The sequence below is a fragment of the Mobula hypostoma genome, chromosome 4 (assembly GCF_963921235.1).
Source record: "Mobula hypostoma chromosome 4, sMobHyp1.1, whole genome shotgun sequence".
Classification (NCBI taxonomy): Eukaryota; Metazoa; Chordata; class Chondrichthyes; order Myliobatiformes; family Myliobatidae; genus Mobula; species Mobula hypostoma.
This window is the reverse complement of record NC_086100.1, coordinates 117,575,435-117,593,254: the sequence shown is the minus strand read 5'-3', so window position 1 is coordinate 117,593,254 and position 17,820 is coordinate 117,575,435. Positions and strand designations below refer to the sequence as shown.

The 17,820-nt window shown below is 41.1% G+C and overlaps 1 protein-coding gene across 2 annotated transcripts in view; it reads left to right on the top strand.

Moving 5' to 3' along the window:
- The window catches only part of fstl5 (follistatin-like 5), a 792,341-nt gene that overhangs the window by 181,225 nt on the left and 593,296 nt on the right, over nt 1-17,820 (top strand). For both annotated transcript variants that reach the window (XM_063045029.1, XM_063045028.1), the window contains exon 4: nt 17,211-17,459. In XM_063045029.1, coding sequence (XP_062901099.1) covers nt 17,211-17,459 — 249 coding nt within the window. The remainder of the gene's footprint in view (nt 1-17,210; nt 17,460-17,820) is intronic.

Here is a 17,820-nt window from a genome sequence, read left to right as displayed (position 1 = left end):
ATTTTAATTCTAACATGTCTCACATTTCACAGAATTACATACATTTAGTTTTCCATGTTACGTTAATCATTAATGGATGATCACACACATGGCATCGCATGAATTTTGGATTCAGCCATGGGTGCGGTTTCATTCGTTAATGTTATGTTTGTCCATAGCCTATCACTGATATGATCTGACTTAGGTACTTGGCTGTTACCATGGCATGACCTGTTCCAGGAATGAGGTGGAGGTAAAGGAAGACACTCTGCCACATATTCTGAATCAGCCTGTCAATTTGTCAGTAACCTTCACTACACTCTGTCCTTCATTGTTATTCAGGGTGATGTTGCTAAGCTCGAGTGGAGCATTCTAAAGATCTAAAGTGATCCCTGTGCCTAATCCAGTCAAATACTTTCATGCAGTCAGTGCACATATTATGCTGCTCTTACAACTGCTCAGTCAAGGAATTTGACAGTTGAAAATAGAATAAAGACTGAAGACAGAAAAAATTCTCAACTTATCCTTTTTGAAGGTTTGTTCTGCTATAGAAATAAATACCTAGCTTGATACAATTCTCAGGATCGATGCCCTATATATCTTGCTGTGTGATTGATAAAGCTTATTTTTCTGTGATCTTCACAGCCTTATAAACTGTACTTTCTTGAGAAACGATCATATTTTGGTATCAGATGGAAATCCTGTGCATAATGCTGTGCCTCAAAGCCATGGAATTACAGGAAAGTTACATACGTGGATAGAGCGTTGACTGATTGGCAGGAAACAGAGAGTGGGAATAAAGGGATCCTATTCTGGTTGGCTGCTGGTTACCAGTGGTGTTCCACAGGGGTCTGTGTTGGGGCCGCTTCTTTTTACATTGTACATCAACGATTTGGATTATGGAATAGATGGCTTTGTGGCTAAGTTTGCTGACGATACGAAGATAGGTGGAGGGGCCAATAGTGCTGAGGAAACGGAGAGTCTGCAGAGAGACTTGGATAGATTAGAAGAATGGGCAAGGAAGTGGCAAATGAAGTACAATGTTGGAAAGTATATGGTTATGCACTTTGGCAGAAAATAAACGGGCGGACTATTATTTAAATAGGGAAAGAATTCAAAGTTCTGAGATGCAACGGGACTTGGGAGTCCTCGTACAGGATTCCCTTAAGGTTAACCTCCAGGTTGAGTCGGTAGTGAAGAAGGTGAATGCAAAGTTGGCATTCATTTCCAGAGGAATAGAGTACAGGAGCAGGGATGTGATGTTGAGGCTTTATAAGGCGCCGGTGAGACCTCACTTAGAGTACTGTGGGCAGTTTTGGTCTCCTTATTTAAGAAAGGATGTGCTGACGTTGGAGAGGGTACAGAGTAGATTCACTAGAATGATTCCGGGAATGAGAGGGTTAACATATGAGGAACGTTTGTCCGCTCTTGGACTGTATTCCTTGGAGTTTAGAAGAATGAGGGGAGACCTCATAGAAACATTTTGAATGTTGTGAAAGGCACAGACAGAGTGGATGTGGCAAAGTTGTTTCCCATGATGGGGGAGTCTAGTACGAGAGGGCATGACTTAAGGATTGAAGGGCGCCCACTCAGAACAGAAATGCGAAGAAATTTTTTTCGTCAGAGGGTGGTGAATCTATGGAATTTGTTGCCATGGGCAGCAGTGGAGGCCAAGTCATTGGGTGTATTGAAGGCAGAGATTGATAGGTATCTGAGTAGCCAGGGCATCAAAGGTTATGGTGAGAAGGCGGGGGAGTGGGACTAAATGGGAGAATGGATCAGCTCATGATAAAATGGCGGAGCAGACTCGATGGGCCGAATGGCCGACTTCTGCTCCTTTGTCTTCTGGTCTTATGGTCATACAGACCATTTGCTAATAAATCTATTTAAGGCGTTTTGTGGAATATACCTTTGAGTTTGCTATGGTGAACTTTTCTTAAATACCCTGCCTATTAATTTATTATATAGTCTACACTAAATTTTGACCAATGGATAACGAAATATGTTTTAGCAATAAGATGCTATTTCATCTTGTTACTTACAATCCTTGCTTCTTGGGCATTTATGCATGTCTTACACATTTTTTTTTGCTGGAATCAAAGTCTCAAATATCCAGGGGATGTATAACGCATCCAGCAGGGCCAACCGACTCGACAGGCTGGGTGGTTACAAAATGGCAAGAGCAGAGTGCTGGCTGAGTGACTGAGTGAAGGAGAAGAAGGAAACACAGGGAGTAAAGCCTCCTCGACACATGTCTAAGTCTCAGAACAAAGGACTGAGTGGGGCCCACGTTGTGACCAGTGAAACTATTTAGTTTTGTCTGTGGACGGTTGAAGGGTCTCAACCTGAAACATTGACTGTCTATTTTCCTCCACAGATGCTTCCTGGCCTCTGTGTTTCTCCAGTATTTTGTTGGTTGAGTGTAGATATGGTAGTTGGTTAACCAGCTGATCGTTGGTCTTGAACTATTAGCAGATTGGTCGAACAGTTACTAATTTTAACTTTTTTTTGGTGAGTTGAATCAATTATCATCCAGCAAATAAGATTTGGCAGACTCCATATGGTGTCTTGGGAGATGGGGATTTAGCAGGGAGAGATTTACACTAATTACAAGTTAACCTTTAGGGAATCCTGCACAAAGGCACCCAAGTCTCTTTGCACCTTTGATTTCTGAATTTCTTCTCCAAAATCTTGCCTTCCCCTTGTATCCCTTCATGCCCTAACTAACCAAGAATCTATCAACATCTTCCTTAAACATACTTAATGACTTGGCCTCCACATCTACCTGTGGCAACAAATTCCACAGATTCACCACTCTCTGGCAAAAAAAAATTCCTCGTCCGCTCTATTCTAATAGGACACACCTTAATTCTGAGATTGTGTCCTCTGTTCCTGGACTCCCCCACTATAGGAACCATTCTCTCCATATTCACTTTATCCAGGCCTTTCAATATTCAATAGGTTGCAAAGATATCCCCCCTCATTCTTTTAAATTCCAGTGAGTACAGGCCCAGAGCTATCAAACACTCATTTGTCAATCCTTTCAATTCTGAGATCATTCCCATGAATCTCCTCTGGACCCTCTCCAATGCCAGCACATCTTTTCTTAGATAAGGAGCCCAACACTGCTTGTATTACACCAAGTGCGTCTGACTGAGGTCTTATAAAGCCTCAGAATTACATCCTTGCTTTTGTATTCTAGCCCTCTTGAAATTAATGTTAAAATTGCATTTGCGTTCCATATCACTGGCTCAACCCTGCAAGTTAACCTTTACTGAAACCTGCATGGGACCCCCGGTTCCTCCTTCACTCCTGATTTTTGAATTTTCTCCCCATTTAGGAAATAGTTTATGCCCTTATTCGTTCTGCCAAAGTGCATGACCATTCTCTTCCTACATTATATTCCAATAGCCACATCTTTGCCCATTCCCCCAATCTAATTTCCTTTGTAGCCTCATTGGTTCCTCACCTGCTCCTCTACCTATCTTCGTGTCATCCGCAAACTCGACCACAAAGCCATCAATTTTGTCATCCAAATCACTGACATACAAACATATCATCATCACCTGCAGAATATATGTGACAATTGGACTACTTTCTCTGGAGCAGCAGAGGCTTAAAGGATATCTGATGAAGGTTTATAGATTATGAATGCTGTAGATAGATGGGCAGTATCTTTTTTTCCCATGGCTCAAGTGTCATGAGTACCAGAGTGCATGCATTTAAGATGGCGGGGTGTAAAATTAAAGGTGTGTAGGGCAAGTTTTCATACAGAGAGTGCTGAGTGCCTGGAATAGGATAACAGGTGTGTTGGAAGAGGCAAAAACGATAGAGGCATTCGAGAGGCTCTTGGGTATGAACATGCAAGGAATAGAAGAATATTGACGTAATGTAGGTGGCATTTGATTACTAATTTATTGAGTTCAGTACAACGTTGTTGTGTCAAAGGTCCTGCTCCTGTGCTGTAATGTTCAGTGTTCTATGTTTAGGATTTTGTAGAAAGGGCTGGAAGCAGGCATTGCAAGGAGTGGCAAGGTGGGACCATAGGTTAGAGAATGGCCAAGCATGAGAGACAGCAGTTGGGAGGGCGTCCACCACAGGAGCTGGAGTGAGTGTTACAGTTCCTGACGTTGGAGGCACCTTACAGGCTGAATGCAGTCTCTGCTGGTATTGGTTTGTGAAAACTCTTGTGGAGTTTGTTCTCTGACAATTTCATTTAGTATTAGTCACACGTGTTAATGATATTTAATTGACACACCTAATGAATAGAAAATCATTTGTCCTTTGACAGTGTTTGTGTAAATGTTACTTATCTTTTAAAATTCCTTTAGGGAGAAACCTGGTTTCACACAGAACAGTGCATAGACACAGTTTGTTTTAAAGCCTTTAAAAGCATAAAAGGCTTATTTAGTACCAATTAAAGGAAATATGCAGCTTTACTGCTGGTTGACTTTGAACATAGATGGCACTAAAAATAGTGATAGTGGACATGGCATTTGAGGAATGAATTGATTCAGCAGAGGTCCAGTTAGGAACTCAGCAAGAAATAATGAAAGGACCAAATTAACTTCAAACAGCAGTCACGTGCCATCAGCCGGCGTTGCCAATCTGAACATATACTGTGATAGGAGAAAGAGGCGAGGAGCAGCAATGGACCAACTGACTAGGCACGCACCAGTTTTGTCATCTTACCTGAGAAACCAACTTGTTAATGAAGTCTTAGGTAAATCCTATACTTTCTCACAAGCATAAATATGTCAAAGCGTTGGCATGCCAAAAGTGATAATGGCACTTGACTACTTTCCACGCAAAGTTACAAGATTGCCTAGATTAATTTGCTTGCAATTCATCTTTGTATTATTTGGATACACTTCTATGTTAATATAAAAGTAGAAAATGTTGGACATGCTCAACAGGTCAGGCAGCATCTTTGGAAAAGGACAAAGGCAGATATCCAGCAGAACTAGGGAAGGTGAGAGAGCAAATGTGTTTTAAATTGTAGACAAGGGATTGGGGTGGAGATGAAAGTAATGATTGTCGATGGTGGCCACCAAGAGGAATTGCATGATCAGATGCTGTTGTTTCCTGTTGAGGTTGAGAGAGGCTGGTGAAGGCTTTTACTTGCAACTGATCAGTCTGCAGGAGTATGCGAGTGAGGAGAGACATAAATGCTCTAAGATACTAAAACAATGCAGCTGCTGGAAATTTGAAATTAACAAGAATGTTGCAAAGGCCCGGCAAGTCATAGGTCACACCTATGAAGAGATTAAAAAAAGGGCAGGTAATGTAACAGTTGAAGTGTCTTGGCCCAAAACATCAACCCTTTATTCATTTCCATAGCCGCTGCCTGACCTGCTGATTTACTCCAGTATTTTGTGTGTGTGACTGTGGATTTCCAGCATCTGCAGAATCTCTTGAGTTAGTGTTACAGTTATAGGCTTGATGTCAGGCAGACCAGATTGGACACAAATTGGAACCTGTTGAATTTACTACTGAGTCCTGAAAGCTCTGCCATATTCAGATGAAAATTGGAATGCTACTTCTTGATTTTCATGGACTTCATTCAAATAATGTGAGAGGACAGACAATGAGGTCAGAATGGGATGGGATGGAGAATTAGAGTGACAGGCAGCTGGAAGTTTAGAGTTCCCCTGTCTGACGGAACAAAAGTGTTCTTCACAGCTAACACTGTGTTTGATTTCTTCAAAGTAGGAGAGACCACATTGTGAACACAGAGTTGATAGAGGTATAAGAGTATCAATGTTCACTTTGAATGGTGGGAAGAGGTAACAAACAAATAATGTATCTTCTACTGCTGCATGGGCAATTACATAGCAAAAGGGAGTGGTTCTTGTAGATTGGAAGAGTGAACTCAGAAGTCATAGAAGGAATGGTCCCTTTAGAATGCTGAACTGAAGAGGAGGAGCAGATGGGTCTTCAGGATCATTCAGAAAGGATGGTCTTTTCAGTATGAAGGCTGGTGGGATGCAAGGTGAGAAACAAGGAACTATCCTATCTAAGAGAATGGAAAGGAACAGAATGGGACATGGAGCAGATGGGTCTGACAGTCTTATCAATTGCAGTGGAAAGCAAGCCAGGATCAGCGAGGGCATTTCAGAAGCAGTTATGTGAAAGGTGTCATCTTCAGAATGGATTGAACAGAGCCAGAGAAAATTGAAAAATGGAATTGTTCTATTAGGTAGCTTTGGAGAACAGGAGTAGGATGTGGGCAAGGAGGTTCAGTTAAGATAGCTGTGACAGCCTGCAGTCTTGCAATGGATATCAAATACTTATTTTCCGCTGTAATAGAGTGAGACAGTTCAAGGAAGAGGAAGAAAGAGTGAGAGGTGAACCATGTGAAACTGAGAGGAGGAGAAAAATTCAGCTGCAAAATTATGAAACGTTCAGTTCTGTAGGAATGTAGAAGAGCAGGAAAAAGAACCAGGACAATGATCAATGCACGGGAAGTAAGTGAAACAAAGCAAGGGGCCTGAGTAGAACTGGTGTGTGTATCTCATAGAGGCTGACCTCATCTGGATCCTTGTGAATACAGCAAAGTTCTGCAATTTAGGAATGAGTACAGCCATGCAGAACCATGGTGTGGAGCTAGTTGGGCGTCTATTCATTAAAGGGTATCTTGATGTGAATTAATTAGAGCCAGGAAACTGGAAACTGTCAAAATGACAAAGATCATCAGAGGTTTTATAAACGTAAGTGGGCAGACAGTGAACAAATAAGCAAGAGTTAGTAGAAAGAGGCACACTTGGTGCGACAAGAACTGGCTGATCTGCTGGACAGTCCTACTTGTTTGTATTGGGAATGATGCAGAAGCAGACAATGTGAGTCTAGGGAACAATGATACTGTACTGGATTCTGTGAAGGGAAGTTCTGAAGAAGTTAGTTCTGTGACAGTCTGGAAGACAACAGCTTGATGTTTAGATGCGTTACAAATGCTTTATCCAAACATACATTCATCTTTTGAAAGATTTTTCTATTCATTCCAGATATCAGTTATTCCCTTTCACTTGCTTATAAATTGGTGTGCATTCCTTATTCCATTCTGCTAGTGAATACGAGTGAGTCTTGCCACATTAATGGAATTGCGATGTGAATGCAGTGACAGTGTCCTGCAAACTGGGGTTCTCTGTGCCTCTTTACCATAATAGAATGTGCTAGCACAGCAGCACTGAACTGACGTTGTTTTCAACTGCCATATGAAAGTAAACCAGCAAGAAATTTTAAAAAGTCATCACAATGAAATTAGCATAGGTAAACAATGACTTCCTTAGAGGTAGTGGCAAGCGAACACACTGGAGAATTTGGAAATATCAGCAATGTTAAACAAATATTTTGAATCCGTTTGAACAATAGAAGATACAAAACATGAAACAAATTATTCAGAATCAGAATCAGGTTTATTATCACCGGCATGTGACATGAAATTTGTTAACTTAGTAGCAGCAGTTCAATGCAATACATAAAATAGAAGAAAAAAATAATAGTAAATAATAATAAATAAGTAAATCTTATTTAGTATACTTTATACAGTATACATATATTGACTAGATTAAAAATCGTGCAAAAAAACAAAAATACTGTATATACTGTATTTAAAAAAAGTGAGGTAATGTCCAAGGGTTCAATGTCCATTTAGGAATCAGATGGCAGAGGGGAAGAAGCTGTTCCTGAATCGCTGAGTGTGTGTTTTCAGGCTTCTGTACCTCCTACCTGATGGTAACAGTGAGAAAAGGGCATGCCCTGGGTGCTGGAGGTCCTTAATAATGGACGCTGCCTTTCTGAGACACTGCTGCTTGAAGATGTCCTGGGTATTTTGGGTACCCAAGATGGAGCTGACTAAATTTACAACCCTCTGCGGCTTATTGTGGTCCTGCGCAGTAGCCCCCCCCCACCCCCGCGATACTAGACAGTGATGCAGCCTGTCAGAATGCTCTCCATGGTACACCTATAGAAGTTTTTGAGTGTATTTGCTGACATACCAAATCTCTTCAAACTCCTAATAAAGTATAGCTGCTGTCTTGCTTTCTTTATAACTGCATCAATATGTTGGGACCAGGTTAGATCCTCAGAGATCTTGACACCCAGGAACTTGAAACTGCTCACTCTCTCCACTTCTGATCTCTCTATGAGGATTGGTATGTGTTCCTTCATCATATCTTCCTGAAGTCCACAATCAGCTCTTTCGTCTTGCTGACATTGAGTGCCAGGTTGTTGCTGTGGCACCATTTCACTTGTTGGCATATCTCACCCTGTATGCCCTTTTGTCACCACCTGAGATTCTACCAACAATTATTGATTACTAAGGGGTCAATGTGAGGGAGTATCATAAAACTATTAAGAAATACCAAGATGAAAAACAAGATTCACAAAGTTTTATGGAAGGAAATGTTGTTGGATTATAATTCAGCCCAGAACCAAGGGGAAGATTGGATGGGATGGGTGTCAAGAAACCTGGGGTCTATAGCAGAATTGGAAAGGACAAAATCAGGGTGGGATTGAAATGATAGGAGTAAAGAGTGAATCAGTAGAGTTAAGATTCAGCATAGACCTCTGGCTTGAAAGGGTAGGCCAGAATCTTTTTCCCCAGGGTAGAAATTTTGAATGCTCAAGGACATAGCTTTAAAATGAGAGAGTGAAAAGCCCAAAGAGGATGCATAGGGCAAGTTTTATTTTTACACAGAGACTGTTAGGCTCCTGGAATACTCTTCCAAGGGTGGTAGTGAAAGCAAATACAATAGTGGCATTCAAGAGGCTTTTAGACACGCACATGAAAATGCATGGAATAGAGATATTAGTCTACTTTGGCTTTATGCTTGGCATGGATGTTGTAGGCTGAAAGGGCCATTCCTGGTGCTGGTCTATGTTCTATACCAGGAGTAGAATGATAAATCTCAGAGAGCAGGAGTGAAATGGTGTAGATCATGACTGGATGGGATCCATGGAAGTCCAGACTGGCCTGAGAAAGAAGGGGTCAGACTGTGACCGGAAGGGTGGTGGCCAGGATTGAACTGGAATTAAGTTGATCAGTACAGGATGGAAATGGTAAAGCTCAAGGCAGGGTAGGGATCACCGGTGGTCAGACAGAATTGGAACTGTAGGAGTCTTAAGAGGATTGGATTAGAAGGTATAAAATAAGAGAGGTAAAAATTAAGGAAAAAAACTGTAGATGTTGGGAATCTTAGGTAAAAAATGGAAAATGATGGAAACTCATTAAGTCTGAGGATCTTTTGTCAGAACTGGGATAAAGGACAAACAGATTAACTTTAAACTGAGGGATGGATATGACATAGGGACAATCTCAGACAAGGTGAGATTGAAGTTATCTTGATGATTTGTTGATGAAGCCAAATGGTTGCTAGATTAATGAGCAAAGGTAGAGAGAAATAAGCAAAGAAAGGAGCATTTGCCAGTCCATTCACCAATCTATTGGCAAGTGACTGTTGAAGTACTGAAGGTGATCAGATAATCTGATATTCCCCCTTCAATCAGCACTGCCAAAGCATTTAGCTGATTGCAGTGACCAACATCTTATTAGTAGGCACGTTTGTCAAAGTGATCGTGTCTGTATTTCTCAACGTAACTGAATATACATAAAATCCTTTGAAACATTGACTGATCAGTCTTATTTAAAAGTTTAATATCTCAGAGATTTTTCACTTGGGATTCTTCAGGACCTGCTGTGCTCAAGAGAGGTTCAATATTTAATTTGACAGCAATATTTTTCTGTGGTGGCAGTGTAAGCAGTTTTCACCACTGGCATTGGTTACAGCATTAAAACACACAGGATGTACATTGTTAAGAAATGGAAGCTTCCAGCTAGACTGACTTGGTACATGAGGAGATGAAACTGTATTCAGTGTTAGAAAGTAACAGGTTCAACTGTGTAACTGTTGTGTTACACAGAGTGCTAAAGGCAAGGGAATTCAAAAGTATACTTGTAAATAAATTGATACACAGTGTTTTCATTTCCAGTGTGACTCAGTTGGGCAAAGTCAGGAGACATTCCTCTTCCCACCCTGTCACTTATAAAAACGCAATTTTCTTCTCTCAGTTCCTCTGTCTCTGTCGCACCTGCTCTCAGTGTGAGGCTTTTCATTCCAGAACTACAGAGATGTCCTCCTTCTTCAAAGAAAGGGGCTTCCCTTCCTCCATCATCAATGCTGTCCTAACCTACATCTTTTCTATTTTGAGTACATCTGCCTTCCTGCCCTCATCCCATCCTCCCACCACAACACCTGTGATAGGGTTCCTCTTGTCCTCACCCCTCCGTATCCGGAACATAGATCTCTGCAACTTAAAAACAGGATCCCATCACCAGGCACGTATTTCCCTCCCCCCCCCCCCGCTTTCCGCAGGGATCACTCCCTGCGCAGCTCCATTGTCTATTCATCCCTCTACACGGATCTCCCTCCTGGTACTTACTCTTGCAAGTGGAACAAGTGCCACACCTGCTCCTTTACTTCCTTCCTCACTTCCTCTCTCACTACCATTCAGGGCCCCAAACTGTCCTAACAGGTGAGGCGACACCTCACCTGTGAGTCTGTTGCGGTCTTCTACCGTATCCAGTGCTCCCAGTGTGGCCTCCTGTGTATCAGTGAAGACTCGATGTAAATTGGGAGAACATTTCGCCGAGCACCTTCGCTCCGATGAGGCCACACTCAGTTTGGAGGAGCAACACCTTATATTCTGTCTGGGTAGCCTCCAACCTGATGGCATGAACATCAATTTCGCGAACTTCAGTAATTGCACCCCCCTTTCACCATTCCCCATTCCTGTTTCCCTCTTTCACCTCATCTCCTACCTGCCCATCACCTCCCGCTGGTGTTCCTTCCCTTTCCTTTTCTTCCATGGTCTTCTGTCCTCTCCTATAAGATCCCCCTTCTGCAACACTTTATCTCTTTCACCAGTCAACTTCCTGGCTCTTTACTTCACCACCTCCCCTTCTCTCAGTTTCATCTATCGCCTACCACATTGTATTTCTTCCTTCCCTCCTCCCCCACCTTCTTACTCTGACTTTTCGTCTTCCTTTCCCCTCCTGATGAAGGGTCTGGGCCTGAAACATCAATTGTTTACTTTTTCTTCATAGATGCTGCAGATTTTTGCAGCATTTTGTGTGTGATACTTTAGATTTCCAGCATCTGCGGATTTTCTGATGTTTGTGAGATGTAACAGTTATCCAATTCAATACGAGCCTTCAATTTTGGCCCTATTTCCAGTATTTACTCTGTTCTTATTTTATAATATTGTTAATAATCTAAGATTGAAAGATTTGCTGTGACACCACAAAAATTTGATGCTGCTCTCACGTTCTCAATTCATATTCCAACAGAGTTCTTCACTCTGACTAGAAACCCATTTGTATCCTTTCATCTAGTACCATGGACGAGACAGTAGTGCAGTGGTTAACACAACGCTTTACAGAATAGGTGACCTGACTTCGGTTCCCACTGCTGCCTGTAAGGAGTTTGTACATTTTCCCTCTGGCCTTATTGGTATCGTCCCAGTGATTCGGTTTCCTCCCACAGTCCAAAGATGAGCCGCTTGGTGGGTTAATTGTTGATGGTAAATTATTCCTCAGTTAGGCTAGGATTAAATCGGGGGATTGTTGAATAGTTTGGCTCAAAGGGCCATGAGGACCTTTTCTGCATTCTCTCTCAAAGGCTCAATTTAATATCAGAGAAATGTATACAATATGCATCCTGAAATGCTTTTTCTTGGCAAACATCCACGAAAACAGAGAAGTACCCCAAAGAATGAATGACAGATAAACGTAAGAACCCCAAAGTTCCCCCCAGCTCACCTCCATCCTGCGCAGAAGCAGCAGCGAGCAACAATCTCCCCTCCACCCACCGGCAAAAAAAAGCAATTATCAGTACTGCCACCCAGCACTCAAGCGTGAGCAAAGCAATAGTAAAGACACAGACTTGCAGTTACTCCAAAGACTTTGAGTTTCAACTGGCATTCAACATACCACAGGCTCTGTCTCTCTCCCTAATAAGGGAGAAAAAGGTGTCTCCATTTTCCCAGCGAGCTGGGAGACATAACAAAAAACTCGCTGGTTTACGATGTTAGAAGTCCATTACGTCACTTTTTCTGAGCTCTGTTCCCAAAGATCTCAAAGATCCTGGATCTTTGGTCACACAGCAGTAGACTTTTCAACTCCCCCGACGACACACGGTTCTCCTGCCACGGCAACGACGCTCGATCCGCCCATCTCCAGAGCCCTGACATCCTAGGCTTCCAAATCCGAGCTGGACTCTCAGGCTGAAACCTTGGTATGCTGAACAACGGCCAGTCCTGAAACCCCGAGAACGGGTCCCATTCCCGCAAAGAACCGAAGTCAGCATGTAACTCCAGGTCAGGGTATTCAAAAGAACCCTGAAAGAGAAAAATAAAGATATTACAGATGGAAGTAGAGCTGCTTCCGAAGTTGCAAGCAAAGGAGTCGCCATTTAGCACCATCTTAACTTCGCTCCGCCTCCTATCTCCTCAATAAATAAATCAATAAAACCTTCAGTGCAAGTCTCAGATAACTGTTCATGGTATCTCATAGATGTTCTGTGGAAATGTGGCCAATTATGTGCTCAAGACGCTAAAGTTTTTTGGTCATGTTCATTGGGATTACCCAGATTAAAAATCGGATCAGCTGGTGTTCATTGATGGCAGCAAACTCAGCAATTAAGTAGGCCAGTAGCCAAAACCTAGTTTTTAAACACTGGACTGCTTGCATTGTGTGGTAACCCACAAAGTGCAAAATAATGGCTTAGTATCCACACAAAGTAGATGAAAATATATTTTGAGTTGCACGCATTGAAGTAAGCAGAAAACTTGATTGTATATGGATAGATCCATAATTTTAAAATCTGACTGTCAGTATTGATTGATTCCTGCCAAGTAGATCTGAAAAAAAAGTGGGCTCTCTATTCAGGTGTTTTTGTGTATACAGAACATATATTGAGAAAATGAATTAATAAGGTGATTCTAATTTGACATTTACAGAACATCTTGGTAACCACTTGCTGCTCTTAGGGTCCAGATTTATTATTATGTTGGAGATTTTTCTTCTTCCTTACACTATGTTGGAAGAATTATCTTTGGAATCAGTAAACAGAAAATCGAGCAATTTGTGCAGTCACTTTATGAGATAATGTGTTCCTTGAGGAAACTTAGAAAATACACCATCTCAGTATTTACAATTTTGAACCAGATTTTTTTTCCTCTGAGATTGCAGTTTCATAGCTAATAACAGTTATGAGTAACACACTTCGGAGATGATCTATTGAGCATGGACGGGATCTAGTGCAGGGTTACCAGAGTTTTACAGAATCCTTGAGAATTAACTAGTGTGGAAGGCTGCATAAGCCTGGCTGATATTTCACTGTTTATTAAGTCAAGGAGATATTAATCTGAGATGTCTAAGTTAATAAATGGATTTGTTAGGATTGAAGTAGAAAAACAATTTTAAATTCTGAACAATTTAAAAAAGTGACAAAAGTTGAAATCAAAAAATTAAAATTAAAATTAATACCATATTATTCAGATCTGTTGATTGCTGGGGTACTTACCTTATACTTTATACTTTATACTTACAACTGGTATACTAAGAAAATAGAACCAGAGAAAAACGTCAGCACAGAAACAGGCCTTTTGGCCCTTCTTGGCTGAGCCGAACCATTTTCTGCCTAGTCCCACTGACCTGCACACGGACCATATCCCTCCATACACCTCCCATCCATGTATCTGTCCAATTTTTTCTTAAATGTTAAAAACAACCCCGCATTTACCACCTCGTCTGGCAGCTCATTCCATACTCCCACCACTCTCCGTGTGAAGAAGCCCCCACAATGTTCCCTTTAAACTTTTCCCCCTTCACCTTTAACCCATGTCCTCTGTTTTTTTTTCTCCCCTAGCCTCAATGGAAAAAGCCTGCTTGCATTCACTCTATCTATACCCATCATAATTTTATAAACCTCTATCAAATCTCCCCTCATTCTTCTATACTCCAGGAAATAAAGTCCTAACCTATTCAACCTTTCTCTGTAACTGAGTTTCTCAAGTCCCGGCAACATCCTTGTAAACCTTCTCTGCACTCTTTCATCCTTATTAATATCCTTCACGTAATTTGGTGACCAAAACTGAACACAATACTCCAGATTTGGCCTCACCAGTGCCTTATACAACCTCATCATAACATTCCAGCTCTTATACTCAATTCTTTGATTACTAAAGGCCAATGTACCAAAATCTCTCTTTACGACCCTATCTACATGTGGCGCCACTTTTAGGGAATTTTCTATCTGTATTCCCAGATTCCTCTGTTTTACTGCACTCCTCAGTGCCTTACCATTTATCCTGTATGTTCTACCTTGGTTTGTCCTTCCAAAGTGCAATACTTCACACTTGTCTGTATTAAACTCCATTTGCCATTTTTCAGCCCATTTTTCCAGCTGGTCCAAATCCCTCTGCAAGCTTTGAAAACCTTCCTCACTGTCTACTACACCTCCAATCTTCGTATCATCAGCAAATTTGCTGATCCAATTTACCACATTATCATCCAGATCACTGATATAGATGACAAATAAAAATGGACCCAGCACTGATCCCTGTGGCACACCACTAGTCACAGGCCTCCACTCTGAGAAGCAATCCTCTACTACCACTCTTTGGCTTCTTCCATTGAGCCAATGTCTAATCCAATTTACCACCTCTCCATGTATACCTAGCGACTGAATTTTCCTAACTAACCTCCCATGCGGGACCTTGTCGAAGGCCTTACTGAAGTCCATATAGACAACATCCACTGCCTTCCCTTCATCAACTTTCCTGGTAACCTCCTCGAAAAACTCCAATAGATTGGTCAAACATGACCTACCATGCACAAAGCCATGTTGACTCTCCCTAATAAGTCCCTGTCTATCCAAATGCTTGTGTTTGTAGATTCTGTCTCTTAGTACTCCCTCCAATAACTTACCCACTACCGACGTCAAACTTACTGGCCTATAATTTCCCGGATTACTTTTCAATCCTTTTTTAAACAACAGAACAACATGAGCCATTCTCCAATCCTCAAGCACCTCACCCGTAGACACCGACATTTTAAATATATCTGCCAGGGCCCCTGCAATTTCAACACTAGTCTCCTTCAAGGTCCGAGGGAATACCCTGATGATTGTTTGTTTTTGTAACAGAGGGGAGGAAAGAAACCTCTTCCTCATAAGGTGTGAAAACAAGGTCAATTGAACTTTGAGTATTTCTTTTATTACTGAATGAACATTTAACACATTCGGAGCCGAGATCTCAGCTCTGAAATCTGAAGGAAGAATGAATGAAAGCAAAAGGATTTTACTGGTTGCTGGAGGTCTGCTCTTGTACACTTTATGGTAGTACTCTTTTCAACCTTCGTATTCTGCATGTACAGTCCCAAAAGGCTCAGATAGTTTTATTAGCATTTTTCAAAATATCAATATGTCAAAACACTGTCATAGTTGTAATTATGCTTTGTTATATGGATTATTTATAAGAATGTTCTGGGAGGTTTATGAGTATTTTGCAGCTTCATAAGAAGTGTATTAAAATGGCACATAGAATTCTTCTGCATGTTGCTTTTGGTGTGAAATTTTGATTCTTAAAAACAATTTTGTGGGTTCTTTTTTATGCCCTTGTACATCCCAAATGTATGCAGAGAAAATCTGTAGTTTCAACTTGCAGTTCACATGGAACAGTGTAACAAGTGCTAACTTTAAGATATCTGCAGGCAACATTTATTTCCCTTTCAGGGTGCATTAATAGGTGGACTCCTTGCAGCATAACATGATTTTAACATAATGTAACAGTTTAACATGGTGAAATGAGCAGAGGCACAAAGAACAAGACTGGCAGCTGGAAAAGAAGCAGAGGGGTGGGTGTAGAAGATGTCAGCAAAAAAATTATATTCACCTGGGTGTTAAGCAAATTGTGTTCAGGAGAGCACAGCAGTGCAGTGTGTTGTTGCCACACAAAATCTACAATCTGGGATAGACCTTGACTGCGGGTTTCATTTGTGTGAAATTTGCACGTTCTCCTTGTGACCATATGTATTTCCCTTGGGTGATCATTTTCAGTCAAATCCCAAAGACACACTAGTTGCTAGGTTAATTGGTTTGTCTATTTTGTAAGCAGTGCAGGTTAGTGCTAAGAAAATCAGAGGAGCAGGGGGAGTTCAAGGGGACGTAGAGCAAAGTGGTTACAGGGAAATAAGGTCAAAGTAAATTTATTATCAAAGCGCATTCGATTTATGTCACCATATACAAACCTGAGATTTGTTTTCTTGCGGGAAAATCAGTAAATCTATGAAATGCAATAGAACCTTTGGAAGACCGTGCCCAACCGTGCCCAATGTGCAAAAGGCAACAAACTGTACAAATACAATAGAGAAAATTAAATAAACAAACAAACAAATAAATAAATAAATAAATAGCAAGTACGTGAGATGAAGAGTCCTTGAAAGTAAGTCCGTAGGTTGGGGGAACAATTCAGTGATGGGACAAGAGAAGTTGAATGAAGTTATCCCCTCTGTCTCAAGATCCTGATGGCTGCAGGGTATTAACGGTTCCCGAAACTGGTGGTGTGGTTCCTGAGGCTCCTGTATCTTCTTCCTTATGGTAAATGAAGAACAGGGCTGATGAGGATGTTGTGAGAGCTCAATATGCTTCATAAGAAAATGTAAGAAATAATTCTCTTACCTAAATGTGAGAAATAATTCTCTTAACTGGATGAGATAATTGATGAGTGAGACAAACATTCATCAACAATGCTGTTAATCAAATCAGCGACTATCTGGAGCCACATATAGTCTCTTGAACTCCTCAGGGGAGAAATTCATCAGAGGTTGCTACCACCAAATGCTTTTTATGGTATCACCTATCTCTTCTGATGGAGTCACTTTGATGGTAATGCAACCAGCTATGTGGAGCTGAGCACAACTGGTAGCTTCTAATTACATGCCATTTACTGCCAGCAACCAGTGATGAATTTCTTTCCCCCACATTTTGACTTTTGTTCTTGTGCAGACAATCTGCAGTTTGCTGAAATATTGTTAACTTTGTTGTAAATAGCAACTTATAGCTAGTAATGAAGTAAGTTTTCATCAAAAACATAATTACGTGAGTCTATCAAATGATTACAATTCATCAACCTCAAAGAAAGTGAAACACCTGGTTCTTGTTACTTTTCAGCATACCATGGTCAGGATGGTCATTTCGGACCCTGCGAGAACAAATATTGTGGGCTTGGCCGGCACTGCATTGTTAACAAAGAGACGGGCCAGGCGGACTGTGTGTGCATGGAACGCTGCAAGCCCAATTACAAGCCTGTGTGTGGTTCTGATGGCGAACTTTATGAAAATCACTGTGAACTTCATCGTGCCGCTTGCCTGAAGAAACAAAAAATTTCAATCGTTCACAACGAAGACTGCTTTTTCAAAGGTAAAATCCAAAACCATTAAGTTGCAAGGTCGTATCTTACCTTTCAAGTGGAACATGTCCTCTTTGCTTTCTGATTTCAGCAGGTTTCAGAGATGAACACTGAGAGTTGGAGCAAAAATTCTATCATTAAAATATGAATGAAAATTAACTATGAAGTGGTATATGAAAGTGATGGTTTACTTACATAATTTTGCATGCTCATTCTCTAGGCCATGTTGATAGCTTAAAGGAAACTGCAATTTTACTTATTAGGGGTAATAACTTATACATTGGATGTTAATGAAAATACAAATTTACATTAGGTTATGTGTGTTGTATTAACTACACAACATGCCACCTTGCATTTGCCTCTGCAATTAAT